Raw genomic sequence first — 15,388 nt, forward strand, 5'->3', positions numbered from 1 at the left:
TCAAGAGAAGCAGTGTTTGATAACCCTGTTTCCTTGAGAGTCCTGGGTAAAGAGCATATCAGGTTGGGAATTTGACTGAGAGGGGCCCACCACAGATCTGCCCTGGCATTGAACCTGGGGACTGAGGGATGTATGCAGGGGCTTTCTCAAAAGGTTGGCTACATCTTGGAAAGGGGCTCGAGATGAGTGAGCAATGACCCTCTGGCCCTGAGAATCCTCTGTGAACAACTGGCTCCTCAGGTCTGTATCACACCTCTCACTATTCCAAGAAAAGGCCTGACTGGAGCAGGATCTTTGTTCTACTAACTCTGTGTCCTCTCCCCTCCAGGACTCCCCGTTTTCTCCTTTCCCTGCCTTGCTTTTTTGGGAGCCTTGGGGAAGGACAGAGAATTGTTTGTTTTCTTTAGTAAATACTTTCCTTTCTGCCCTCTCTACTAGGCACTCCTTCTCTTGCCCTGGTCTATAACGTATCCCCCCACCCCCTATTTCATGGGCTAGCACACAAAGGTCTTCTGAGTTCTGGGTGAAGGCAAAACCCACCTCAGCAGAACCTACAATCTCTGACTTGGGCAGAGGCAGTTTCTGGTCTTGGCTACTGAGCACAGCTGGTCTTGCCTCTCTGCAACAGTCAGATACCTCCTTGGAAGATGGAGGAGGGCAGATGAGCTCCTGAGGTTCTTTAGTGACTGAAGCCGCTGTAGTTTCAGGATACTGGGCACAATGATTCCCAGGAGTCAATGGAGGAGGATCCAACCACATCACATCTCTTTTTTGTTCTTTCCTTCTCTGACTTGCTGTACCAGGAGAAGGCCTTCCCTGCCCACCATCACTTGCCTTTCCTGAAAAACAACAAATCTAAACAAGTCTAGTGGTCTGACTAAAAGGCAGCTACATACTGATCACTGCAGGGATATCCAAGCCTCTGTGAGGCTTGACATTTAAAAAATAAACCACCATGGAAAAATTCTTATCATTTTACAGGAAGTCTTTGGATCCCTATAGCCTGCATAGGATCAGCCTACAAACAGCTTGATTTCTTCATAGGATGCACATGAATTTCTCATTACACAACAGATTTTCCCCAAAAGCTGCACATAAATCAGACTATTTTGATATTTTAAAATTCCATTTTACCAATGAGTTGGCACCAAGATCATTCTGAAAAACAGTTGACATCTATTAAAATGTAAATGTGAGTTACCTTATTGCTATCCTAGGATGGATTTCAGGAGAACAAAGACTTGGTACTCTGCTAAATAACTGACCAGTGATAAAATGAGTAAGGGGTAGGACTGAGACTAAAACCCTTTCCTGACTTCCTGCCCCATATGTTTTCACTGTACCATATTGCCTTTTTTTTTTTTTTAAACCCTTACCTTCCATTTTAAAATCAATACTATGATTGGTTCTAAGGCAGAAGAGCAGGGGAAACTAAGGCTTAAGAGACTTAAGAGTGTGGCTCCCTTAGGGTTATATACCTAATAAAAGCATAGAGCTAGGTCTTGAACCCAAGCCTCCTAATTCTAAATGCCATTTGTGCTCCTTTCACTAAAGAATAGTTGCCTATACATTTCATTTCTTGGATTCTAGAATTAAAGTGAATTCTAAGTGCCCTCCAAAATGGTTAGTACCTGACTTTGAAGTAAAAAATGATGCAATGACAGTCTGCCTGGTACCCACAGGTTGAGTTCTTCTTTGAGTAAAACCAACAATAGTTTCTCTCTCACCTCCAACTGGAGGCAGCATTCTGGTGATGGGATTGGATAATCGAGTCTAAAAGGGGGGAAAAAAGATCGTCAAACCTAAAGATGTAAAACATCAGCTGTAAAGAAGACAATAGTTAATTCCTTTGTTCTAGTATAGTAAATTGGTCCCTCTAGACTCAGTCGATTTTATTCTATGTTCTGGCAACTTACTTCAAGTACAAACCCTGTACTTCTTATATCTGCCTTATAGCCAGTTTTTTAGGGAGTAGTTTATAATAGTAGTGTATAATAGCCCAGCTGTTTCCTTCCTCTAAAATATTCAGGCTAATTTCAAAACCAGAGTTTTGGGGGAAGATTTCAAATATAATACCATTAATACTACTAACCACGATCATTAGAACCATATATTTTGAGATGTTTTCCCAATAGAAGTAATGGTCAATAGCCACTCCCTCGATACTGCCTGGAATGACAACAAAAGGAAATACTTCTGAACTCTAATAAGCTCCTGGTTCTAACATATAATTACTTAGTCACAAAGTATCTCCGATATCTCTCCATCTCCCAAAGTATTTATGTGTTAGATGTATTAGAAAGAATTTCTTTCCCAAAAAGATCTTTAAAAAAAAAAGCCCAAAAGAAAAATAGGCAAACAGTCCTGCTTTGAAAGTTACATGTTGAACTTATTATATACTTGAAAAGAAAAAGTATATATTAGAGTTGCATGTAAAAATCTTCTTTTTCTGTTCTACTATGTATATGAAAAACTTGTTTTAGTTTTGAATTGTTTAAAAATTTTTTAACTCTTACCTTCTGTCTTAGTATTGGTTCCAAGGCAGAAGAGTGGTAAGGGATAGGCAATGGGGATTAAATTACTTCCCCGGGAAGTATCTGAAACCAAAATTGAACCCAGGACTTTCATCTCTGGGCCACCTAGCTGCCCCTTAAAATTAAGAAGAGAAGGGAGGGGAGGGGAGAAGAGGGAGGAGAGGGGAGAAAAAAAAAGAAAGAAGAAAAAAAGAATCTAAGTTAACCACCCATTTCTATTACAACGAATTCATAGTCGTACTATAATTCTAGCTTGAGGCCTACAATTAATTCTACCACTGATATGTACATGATGACTACTAGCTAGCCTAGCTAACCTAGCCTTACCCCCATCCATCAATCTCCTAGGAGAACTAACAGTCATTATCTCATCGTTCTTATGATCCAACTTTTCCATTCTCCTCCTAGGAATTAACACAGTTATCACCGCCCTATACTCCTTATACATGCTTATTACCTCCCAACGAGGGAAATTTACCCATCATCTCATCCCCATCTACCCATCCCTCACACGAGAACATATACTAATGATCCTTCACATCTTACCACTAATTATACTATCACTTAACCCAATATATATCCTAGGAATAACATACTGCAAATATAGTTTAACAAAAACATTAGATTGTGAATCTAAATATAGAAGTTTAAACCTTCTTATATGCCGAGAAAGTATCAAGAACTGCTAACTCCTGAGACCATAACTAAAATTATGGCTTTCTCACTTTTAAAGGATAGCAGTAATCCATTGGTCTTAGGAACCAAAAACTTTGGTGCAACTCCAAATAAAAGTAATTAATCCTATTCTCAATTCAACAGCTCTACTATCAATTATACTACTAACACTACCTATCCTACATAACCTCATATTTCCTAATAAGACTAAACACTTTCCTTCCTATTGCAAAAACATAATTATATTAGCCTTTTTCGCCAGCCTACCTCCACTATTTACTTTTATCTACAATGGCCAAGAATCAATCATCACTAACTGACACTGATTCTCAATCCACTCATTCTCCATCTCAATAAGTTTTAAACTTGACTTCTTTTCCATCATCTTTATCCCCATTGCCCTATTTGTAACCTGATCCATCCTTGAATTCTCCCTCTGATATATACACGCTGACCCTAATATCTCCCGATTTTTTAAATACCTAACTACCTTCCTTATAACAATGATCATCTTAGTTTCAGCCAACAACCTATTCCAACTTTTCATTGGATGAGAAGGCGTAGGAATCATATCCTTTATACTCATCGGTTGATGGTACGGACGAACAGACGCTAATACCGCAGCCCTCCAGGCCATCCTATATAACCGCATTGGAGACATTGGGTTTATACTATCCATAGCCTGACTAATACTAAATAACAACTCATGAGATCTTCAGCACATCTTCTCAACCAACATAGATACTATTGCCCTCCTTGGCCTAATTATTGCAGCCACCGGAAAATCTGCCCAATTTGGGCTTCACCCTTGACTCCCTTCCGCCATAGAAGGACCAACTCCCGTATCAGCCTTACTCCACTCCAGCACTATAGTAGTAGCCGGAATCTTCCTCCTAATCCGATTTCATCCTATAATCGAAAACAATCAAATTATTCTCACAACCGCTCTATGCTTAGGGGCCATAACAACTCTGTTCACAGCCATCTGCGCAATTACACAAAACGATATCAAAAAAATCGTAGCCTTTTCAACATCTAGTCAATTAGGTCTAATAATAGTTACTGTAGGCCTCAACCAGCCTCACCTAGCATTCTTACATATCTGCACCCATGCTTTCTTCAAAGCAATGCTATTCCTATGCTCTGGATCTATCATCCACAGTCTTAATGACGAACAAGACATTCGAAAAATAGGAGGACTATTTAACTCAATACCTATCACATCCTCTGCCTTAATAACAGGCAGCCTTGCACTCACAGGAACCCCTTTTCTAGCAGGCTACTACTCAAAAGACTCAATCATCGAAGCCCTAAATATATCATACACAAACTCGTGAGCCCTCATTATAACACTAATTGCCACTTCCTTAACCGCTATCTACAGCCTACGTATTTATCTTCTATGCCCTCTTAGGCTACCCCCGATTTACACCAATAACCCCAATCAATGAAAACAACCCTAACCTAATTAACCCTATTATACGACTCGCTCTAGGAAGCATTTTTGCAGGCTTCATCTTAACAGCTAACATTCCCCCAACATCATCCATCTCCATAACCATGCCAACCATAATCAAACTATCTGCCCTAATAGTCACCCTTCTAGGCCTTTTAATCGGCATAGAACTAAACTCTCTTAGCAATAAACTCATAAACACAACTAACCATACTGTCTTCTTCTCTAATTTACTAGGCTACTTCACTCACATTATTCATCGAATGACTCCCCTAATAAACCTATTTATAGGTCAACGAATTGCTACCATACTAATTGATCTTAATTGATATGAGAAAGCAGGACCTAAAGGTCAAGCTTATACTCACTCCTTAGCATCTTCAAAACTTTCCTCAGCTCAAAAAGGACTAATAAAAACATACTTCCTATCTTTTCTTGTCTCAATAACACTCATTCTAGCACTTATATAATCTCCGCCCACGAACAACTTCTAATACAACATAAATAGTAATAAATAAAATCCACCCTAACAAAGCTAAGGCTCAACCACCACATCAATACAATAACGAAACACCATTAAAATCTTGACCAATACAATGGGTCCCAGCAAAATCAAACAACTCAATAGCTATATTAATATGAACTTCTCCAGACAAATAATACCATACTGCTTCCATCAATAAAACAAACAATAACATACTTATAGCCACAACATTTCCAATCCATGTCTCCGGAAACTCTTCTGTAGCCATAGCAGCAGTGTAACCAAAAACTACCAATATGCCACCTAAGTAGACTAAAAAAACAACTAACCCTAAAAATACATCTTCTAAACATACCACCACCGCACAGCCTAAACCCCCACTAGCAACCAAACTTAACCCCCCATATACCGGAGAAGGCTTAGAAGCAAAAGCTACAAACCCTACGATCAATAACAAAGAAATAAAAAAAGTAATTATCATTTTTATTATTTTAGCATGGACTTTAACCATAACCTATGGCATGAAAAACCATTGTTGTAGTATTACCTACTAGCTATGTAATCATCTATATCTGTGATGGAGAAACATCAAAAAAAAATAGCTGTAAGCCCAACCCCATCCCCTGAATGCAGGGGGGTGAGGGGTGGAATGCTGCATGCAGTGAGGCAGGGTATGGCACTCGGTCTCTAAAAGGTTCATCATCACTATAGTATCCTTAACTCTTTTTGTGTTTTACATAGATTTCTAAATAGCCCTTTCCTTTTCCTTCTTTTTCTCAATGAGTCATCCCTTAATAAAAAGAGGACAAGGGGGAATGGAACATTGGGGCAGCGAGGTGGCTCAGTGGATACAGCCAGACGTGGAAACAGGAGGTCCTAGGTTCAAATCTGGCCTCAGATACTTCCTAGCTGTGTGACCCTGGTCAAGTCACTTAATTCCCATTGCCTATCCCTTACCACTGTTCTGCCTTGCAACTAATAGATTCTAAAACCAAAGAATATGAGTTTTAAAATAAAAACAAACAAAAAAGTAACTGGCACTTCCAAAAAAGCCTGAAATTATATAAAGTGCACTACATGCATAGTTCCTCATCTCTACGAAGACAGAGACATACATCTTCATATATCTCCCTAGTGGTTAAGCTTAGTCATAATATTTTACAACATTCAGTTTCAGTTGCTTTATTGTTTTTATTTACATTGTTGTAGGCAGCTAGCATTTTGCCTGAAGTGAGGGAGACATACCCAAGTTCAAATCTTTTCTCAGAAACTAGCTGTGTAACCCTGGTTAAGTCACTTAACTGCTATTTGCCTCAGTTTTCTCAACTGTAAAATGGGGATAATAATAATACCTACCTCCCAGGATTGTTGTAAGAAGCAAATGAGATAATGTTTGCAAAACTGGTGCTACAGAAATGCTTATTTCCTTCCCTTCTCCTATCTCTTCCATCCCCACAGAGCATTGTTTTTCTTATTCTGCTTACTTCATTCTTTGTATTTTTCCCAAGCTGCTTCTATATTCGTCAGATTCATCACTTCTGACAGTATAGTAATATTCTATTACATTAAATGTCACAACTTACTTAACCATTTCCCCAAATGATGGGCATATATACTTTGTCTATTTCTTTGCCACTACAAAAAGTACTATTTTATACATATACTCACGTATATGTATGCTAAGTAAACACAACTTTTAAAAATATCTCCCAAAGCAGCATGGCATAGTAAAAAATTGAGGATACAATGAGTCAGAAGACCTAAACTAAAATCTTAGTCCTTATATTTACTTGCCTACACTTTCTATTAACACCACTCTAAAGTGTGTGTGTATGTGTGTGTGTGTGTGTGTGTGCGCGTGTGCACTCGAATGCGATCAACAAATGGAACTCTAAAAGTTGTAAACCTCAGTTCTTTCATTAATAAAATGGGGACGTTAAAGCTTGCTACTAACCTACCTCTGGGTCATTTTAAGAGGTCTGGCTATCTGCTACAAATGTACTACCTCCCCGTTCAAGAATTTCAGAATCTCCTTATCTAACCATAATCTATTAGCTTTTTACTATCTCTTCCTCCCCTTACATAACTCTATTCATCTGTGCTGTGCCTCCAACTCCTTGACCCTTCAATTCTCTCCCAGACCATTTCTGCCATACTAGTCACTCTCTCCTATTCTCTCCATCCTGATTCCTTGGCAAACCAATTCAACTCTCTACACCAGTGGTTCCTAAATTTTTTTGGCCTACCACCCCCTTTCCAGAAAAAATATTACCTAGCCCCCTGGAAATTAATTTTTTTTATTTTAATAGCAATTAACAGGAAAGATAAATGCACCTATAGCCATCACCGCCTCTCTGAATCACTGCAGCACCCACCAGGGGGCGGTGGCGCCCAGTTTGGGAATCACTGCTCTACACTGTCCTACCTTCTTGAAGCCTTAGTCCCTTATATCACCAATTGTGCCCAGTCAAGCCTCAGCCTTGGGTCACTCCTACCATTGGTCACCTTCACTCCATATACATATTACTGAACAAAGAGAAAGAAAATCAGGTAACTATTCTGGCTATAAATTTATATAAATTAACCTCAAGGGGGCAGCTGGGTAGCTCAGTGGATTGAGAGTCAGGCCTAGAGAAGGAAGGTCCTAGTTTCAAATTTGGCCTCAGACATTTCCCAGCTGTGTGACCCTGGGCAAATCACTTGACCCCCATTGCCCACTCTTACCACTTTTCCACCCAGGAGCCAATACATAGAAGTTAAGGGTTAAAAAAAAATTTTTTTTAAATAAATTAATCTCAAGTAGGCCCTCACTATTGCTAGGCAATTCTACTGTTATCTCCCTTATCAATTCACTATCCCACTCTCCAAATCTTTTCATCCCTCCTTGAATCTCTCATGGCTCCCCTTCCCTCATTCTCTCAGCTGAGAACCTTGCCTCATATTTTAGAGAAAAAATTGAGGCTATTTGTTCTGAATTTCCTCTTTTCCTCATCTCACTCAGATGCCTCCTGCCACTTTCTACTCTTTTACTCCTGTTTCACATGAAGTGGCCTTACTCCTTAATCAAATCAAGGATAAGTCCTCTATTTGTTGTTCATGCAATTCTAATCTGTCCATCTCTTCCAACAGATTGTCTCTTCTGTCATCCCATTTCTTTCACTTATTTTCAAACTCTCTCTATTGGCTAATTTCCTTCTGCTTAAACAAACCCTCATGTCTTTTCCATCCTCCCTTGATGCTTCCATCCCTGGGAAACATCATTTTTATATCTCTTCTGCCCTTTGTAGTTAAACTCCTTGAAAAGGCTACAATAAATCACTCTGCATTCTCTTCTCTCTCTTAAATACTTACAATCTAGATTCCAACTTTATCGACACTGCTCTCTCCAAAATAACTAAAGATCTCTCTCTTTTTTTTTTTAACCCTTACCTTCCGTCTTGGAGTTGATACTGTGTATTGGCTCCAAGGCAGAAGAGTGGTAAGGGTAGGCAATGGGGGTTAAGTGACTTGCCCAGGGTCACTTGACTTCTCCTCAGCCTAGACACTGTTGATCTCTACTCTCGAATATTCCTTGTTACTCTCTTCTCTCTAGGTTTTCAGGACACCACTCTCTCCTACCTATCTGACTATTTCTTGTCTGTCTCCTTTACTGGATCCTCCTCCAGATCAGTATTTCTAACTAGATATCCTTCAGGGTTTTGTCCAAGGTGGATTTCATGTCTCTGCCTATGCTATTTCACTTGTTGGACTCATCTGCTCCCATAGATCAAATTACCGTCTCTATGCTAATAATTCCCAAATCTATCTTTCCATCCCCAGTCTTTCTGCTGACCTCCAATCTCACATTTCCAACTGCCTTTTAGATATCTCAAATTGGATGGCCAATAGACAAACTCATTATGTCCAAAACAAAACTTATCATTCCTTCTAAAATCTCCTCTCATTCCTATCTTCCCTATTACCACAGAAAACACTGTTGTACCCGAATTTTAATACCTAACCCAGGTTTGTGGCCAGAGGAAGAATCACACTGACAATGCAATATGCAAGAAGAGGCTCATTCTTTACTAGCAATAATAGCTAGGGTTGCTAGGCAGAGAGGCTTGGCTGAACCAACCCCTTGAAATTCTTAGTCAATGGTTTATATAGAAATGTTTGGGGAAGGGAGTTGGAACATGTCATCAAGGCAGGGACAGGGAATCAGGAAGCACCTGAGGGCCATCCATCAAAGGGGAAAAGAGGGGTGTTAGGGTCAGGGGTCAGAAAGCCTCTGGTAAGATATTTATGTCTTGGGAACTTTCTTGCCTGGAAATTGATTTTAGGCCTGTCAGGGGAAGAAAAGAAAGACTGTACTGGGAAACTTTTGAGGCTGGGGGGTTTCAGGAGACTGACCAAGGTGAGGGCCAGGAAGCAGCTTACTGAACAGGTTAGAAATAGTTCAGTAGTCTGTCAGGCTGATTTTTAAACCCAACAACACCATCCTCCAAGGCCCTCAGGCTCACAACCTAAAAGTCATCCTGGATTCCTCACTATCTTTCACCCCTCTATCCAAGCTGTTGCCAAGGGCCTGTCAATTTCACCTTTGCACCATCTCTCAAATATATGGCCCCCTTGTGACATTGCCACCACTCTAGTGCAGACCTTCAACACCTCACAAGGCCTTGATTATTATAATAACATGCTGGTGAGTTTACCTCAAGTCTCTCCCCACTCCAATCCATCTTCCATTGAGCAATTAAAGTTAATTTTCCTACAGGTTCAATAATGTCAAACCATCCTACCACCACCTCCAGGAACAAATATCAAATCATCTGTTTGACAGTGAAAGCCCCTGCCTCCTCCTACCTTTCTGGTTTTCTTAATCCTCCAGAGCAAAGACATATTTTGTGCCTCTTTTTGTATCCCCACCCCTTAGAACATAGTAGATGCAAAATGTTTTTTGAATGATTGGAATACAGCTTAAAGAACAAATTTAAGTTTTTCATGCCCATGTTTAGACAGCTCTTGAATAGGCATATTTGTTTTCTTGAAAGGTCAATGGGATGGGATGGGATGGGAGTGACTTTAATTATTTTAATTAACCTAATTATTTTGAAGGGGAGATTGATCTACACCTGTGACTCTGCGAGGAACTTCCTAATGTGGAAAGTCACTATTAAAGAAGAACAATATAGGTTTTTGTTTGTTTGTTTGTTTGTTTGTTTTTGAGATTGGGTTTCCATATCTCACTGGGGATAGAAATGTAGTGGCCACTCATAGACCTGATTGATCCCACTACAAAACTGATAAGCATAGCAATGACTTGCTTCATCTTTTATATGAACTGGTTTGCCCCTCCATAGGCAATAGCCCCTTAACATAAGCACTCCATCAGCTTTAGCCCTAATATAATTTAGGACTCTTGAATTCAAGAGATACACTAGCCTTGGTTGCACTTCCCCATCCTAGGATAGTTTTAGAAGGTTGCCAGGGGTATTAAAAGGTTAAGTGAGTAACTTAAACTCAGTAATTTATGACTCTGAGGCCAGCTCACAATTTATTATGCAACACAGACTCTCACTAAATAATAATAAACAAATAATAATTTATTTGATAATAACAAAAAAATAAACAAAAAATAATAAAAATAGTAACCCTATCTTAGACTTCTATAGAACCTATTTTCCAAAGAAATTAAAATCCTTCACTTAAATTCTGCATCAAAATTCCTTTGCATTTTATGGTTATAAACTCAATTATTTCGGCTCTTTCATCCTCCTATCAGAAATTATGAGAATCAGAGTTATTGCTTCATTTTCAGATAGAAAAACAAAAATGTAGAGTAGAGAAATTGCAGGTACATGAGTTGTAGAGTCAAGACTAGTGTCCTCGTCAGTTAAAAGTTCTACTCAAGGGGCAACTACATGACTCAGGGGATGGAGAGCCAGGCCCAGAGATGGAGGTCCTCAGTTCAATTCTAGTCTCAGACACTTCATAGCTATTGCCCAGCCTAAGCTCTTCTGCCTTAGAACCAATATACAGTATTGATTCTAAGATAGAAGGAAACGGTTTTAAAAAAAAAAGTTCTACCCAAAAGGTCCAGGAATCTAAACATTCAGCTAAGATTTCTAGCCTTCTAGTTCCATTCTCTGGCAGATATGTGCATGTCTATCAACATGCATACATACACACATACATAAATATTTTAGAAATACTTTTGTTTTGTGTCTCCTATCAAGCCTGCTTAAATTGACATCTTTGGCTGTTTTCCTTCTTTTTAAAAAAATTTTCCCAATATTGTAGAATGTAAAAGGGAATTCTTTGTTCTCTTTGCCTAGTTAGAGCTAACACTTCGGTTAACAATAACTTAAGTACCACTACTTAGTACCTCACTAGATTGTGAAGACAGGATTAACCCTCCTTTGTCCACCTTTTGATTGAATCAACAAAGGCTTGAATTAGATGGAAGAACTCACAAACCACTGTGATTGGCCCCTATGAAAAGGGGAAGAGACAAGAACCCACGATAAAAGGCCCAGAATTTCTGGGTGGGAGAGAAGGAAGTTCACTCCAAGAAGGAAGTCAGCTTCAAGAAGGAGTTGGATTTCAAGAGGGAAGTCAGCTTCAGGAAGATCAGCTCAAGGAAGACCTCAAGAATCACCTTCAGCTCAAGTCACGGTCTAGGCCTGCCTCTTGGAGGGAACATGAGTGAGTGGATAGCTGGCTTTCCCTGCCTGTCTTCTGGAATGAATTTAATTCCTTTTGAAGGTCAACAAGTTCTGGCTGAGTCAAGCACCAGAGCAATATTTAGTTAGATAGGCCAATGTCTTCTTTACCTTTTTTGTATTTCTCTGCTTTCAATCTTTCCACTCTTGCAAATAAAAGCTATTAAAGTCATTTCAACTTTGAGCAATAATACTTTGAATCGGCAACCACCACTATTATTTATAATCTTCATATATTTTAGCCAACCATTAATTTTCACCTTTACAAGATACTACATGTGTGATATAGAATATGTGTCCAAGACAACTCTAAGGGACTTAATGACAAATAATGCTTTCCACTTCCAGAGAAAGAATTGTTGGAGTCAGAATGTAGATGAAAGCATATGATTTTTCATTTATTTATTTGAGTATATTTAGGGGGGTTTGCTTTTATATGATCATTCACTTACAAAAACGAACACTATGGAAATATGTTTTGCATAAAAATATATTATAACCCAGATCTATTCACTTGCTAGCTCTGGGAGGGGAAAGGGAATGGAGGGAGGAAGACAAATTTGATTATGTAACTTCAGAAAACTTACTGTGTGTGTGATAATGAGATTAAATCTACCTTGCCCAGTGTTGGGTAAACTATGGCCCTCAGGCCAGATGCAGCCCCCTGAAATGTTCTAAGGGGCTAGGGAGATATTATTCCTAATCTGATGAATACAATGAGTAGGATACAATACAATGAAACTTCAAAAGAGTTGCCTTAGAAACAGACTGACAGATGAGCACTTTTCCTTAGGCCTCCTTTTTAAAAAGTTTACCCATCACTGACCTTCTTGCCCTTTCTCAAATCTAATCACTAAAAATGTAAACAACTCCACTTAACTCACAAGTTAGGAGGTCTGTGACCCACGTGTGCCAAAATGGGTAACTGAATTGTCAGAATTGACTGACTGCCCCCTACGCAGTCCTAAGAAAAAACGTCTATTGTGATTGGACACGTAAACTAAGAGGAAGGCACAGAAGTGAAGAAAGAAATGGCCTGGATAAATTAAGAGCACTTCCAGGGTTCGACCCTTTTCGCTCATCTTATTCATGGCTTGGACCTGGAGGAGCTCTGGCTGGGACCCTGAGACCTTGTTGAGACTGTTCATAAATCTTTCTCTTAGAACTACAAGTGGTGAGTGAAGAAGGCTGACTGACTACCTTAACTTCCCTGGAGGTACTAGCCTCTGAGAGGTTCCCTTGATTGGGAGAAGCCCTAGTGGCTAAACCCCTTGCTAATTGACTTTTAGGCTCTCCAAGCAGAGGCCCTGCCAGAGTAAAGCCCAGACTTGAATATGATTCTAGTTCGTTAAGTTAGATCTCTTACTCTACCCTCTTCTCATCTCTCTACTTCCACCCTTCTCCTATATTTTGTAAATAAATTACTAAAATCATTTTAGGAATTGGTATTTATTCAGTTCCTTGGTGACCACACCTTAAATATTAATATATCCAACCAAAACCCCCTTTTTACCCCTTACATGTGGAAATTTGTTAATATATGTAATTGGTAAAAATGAAATAAAAAAATAAAAACATCCAAAAAACTAGAAAATGAGTAATACCCTGTGTTCAATAAACAAAGAATATAATATACTTGGAGAACTCCCTGTTTTTACAAGAACAGCTGAGAAACTATTAAGTAATTCGGAAGAATTAAACCAGCATCTTATACCATGTATCACAGATAAACTAAAACACAGGCATGCCACTTAAATACAAAATAATCTCATAAAAAATTTGTAAGACACTGAGATATGGTCTCTTCTCAAGATGGAATATTGAATATATTGTCAGACTCAGTTGACATGTTAATTAGGTTTGCTGATGTCCTTTTTTCCACCTTAAAAAAAAAAGTTCTTTGTTACAAGGACTGGCTCACTTGTTAGAAGAGGGGTGAGGAAGTAATGTTAAAAAGATCATTTTTAAAATTTTTTTCAAGAAATTTAGTATTACAGAGAAAAATGGAGAAGAGCATGGTAGGTATTAGGGTGCTTCAACATATAAATAATCCTGAAGAATGGGAAATGTATAATTGAAAATAACCTTATTTAGGAAACCCCAAATTTACCCTTGTCCCAAGAGAACCTGACTACAAGAAAACCGCAGACTGACCCTTATCCCAAACTGAAGGAGAAACCATCTAGAACTCACAGAGCACTCAGAATAGGAGAGGCAGATGCAGTTAAATCTTAAGTACCTTTTTTGTCTTCTTAGTTTCTTATTCTATTTAGGCAGCTCCCAAGATAACCTAGCCTCAGGCTACAACCTTTTTTCAAGCCTCTGAATAACCAGTCATTTGTCCTTCTTTTCAAATATTACCTAAGGCATAAATATAACTCCAAGTTCTTTAATTCAATGGAAATTCCCATTATTGGTTCCCCTACCCCCAGACATTGTTCTCAGAATTCCAGGGCTGGAAGTCTCAGTGTGGTATGTATATAATTGGTGGCAGTAGGGGCACTGTCTCCCTATCCCTAATTAAAGACATGTTTCATTAACTACTTTGGTGATTCCGTGTTTTTTCAGGTTGACTAAAAGACGAAGCCTGGTGAAGTGATAAGGGCAAGTGAAGTGTTCCAATAGCTTCTAATTCTGTCATAGCCAAGAGAGGAAGGCCAGAACATCAGCTGAATACCCTGTGGCAAAAATAAAGGCGTATGAATCTACTGGAGTTCCACCAGAATGAGTAGGCATAGATAGTGATCTGCACTGCTGGAGGGAACAAAGATCACAGATCCATCTGAGTTTTAATTTTTGCCTACAATCTTAGAATCTCGGTTCAAAGGCATTCAAACGGTAAGGGTTAGGCAACTGGGGTTAAATGACTTGCCCAGGGTCCCACAGCTAGTCTGAGACTAGATTTGAGCTCAAAACCTCCTGACTCTAGACCTGGCTCTCTATCCACTGAGTCACCTAGCTGCTTCGAATCTAACTGCATTTTAATAAATGTGTATAATATAGTCATTGCCCTCTCCATCATCTCATTAAGATAGGTCTTTCCTAGCCTCTCACTCAGTTCCTGTTCTGGCCCTTCTATTTCTGCATACCCTTTCATAGCAGTTTTTTCTTTTTATACATAAAACAAAAAACAGGACATTCCATACAATAAGCAAATTGGTAACTGAAGCCACTGAGATTTTAATGTTCACAGTCATATGTGTACCCTCCTTTTATACATAGGACATAGGCTCAGAACAGCCCCGTCCCTTCACTATATTCCACTATCACTTGGTTCCACTGCCCTCTTAACTCTTTCTCTATCCCCAGTCTCGGACCCTTAAACTTTCCCTAGACCCTACACCTCCAGTCGTCACTCTTCACTGGATTCCTACAATTATCAGCCCCCCAAAACCCTTCCTCCCCGCTCCACCGTCTCCCCTTAAGATACATGCCTCATCCCTGTCCCCCACACTCAAAGCATCTCCCGCCCCTTCCCCCAGGGTCCTCTCTGCTCCTCCCCCTCTCCACAGTCTCCCTGGCCCCCCACCCCTCC

At 39.4% G+C, this 15,388-nt stretch overlaps 1 protein-coding gene across 1 annotated transcript in view; it reads right to left on the reverse strand.

Moving 5' to 3' along the window:
* LOC123241025 (aurora kinase A and ninein interacting protein) overlaps positions 1–15,388 on the reverse strand; it is a 15,945-nt gene continuing 557 nt past the window's right edge. Inside the window, exons 2-3 of the mRNA XM_044668734.1 lie at positions 1,632–1,773; positions 1–839 (exon numbers count right to left, since the gene is read on the reverse strand). Coding sequence (XP_044524669.1) covers positions 1–839; positions 1,632–1,773 — 981 coding nt within the window. The remainder of the gene's footprint in view (positions 840–1,631; positions 1,774–15,388) is intronic.

The sequence above is a fragment of the Gracilinanus agilis genome, chromosome 3 (genome assembly GCF_016433145.1).
Source record: "Gracilinanus agilis isolate LMUSP501 chromosome 3, AgileGrace, whole genome shotgun sequence".
In the NCBI taxonomy this organism is placed as follows: Eukaryota; Metazoa; Chordata; class Mammalia; order Didelphimorphia; family Didelphidae; genus Gracilinanus; species Gracilinanus agilis.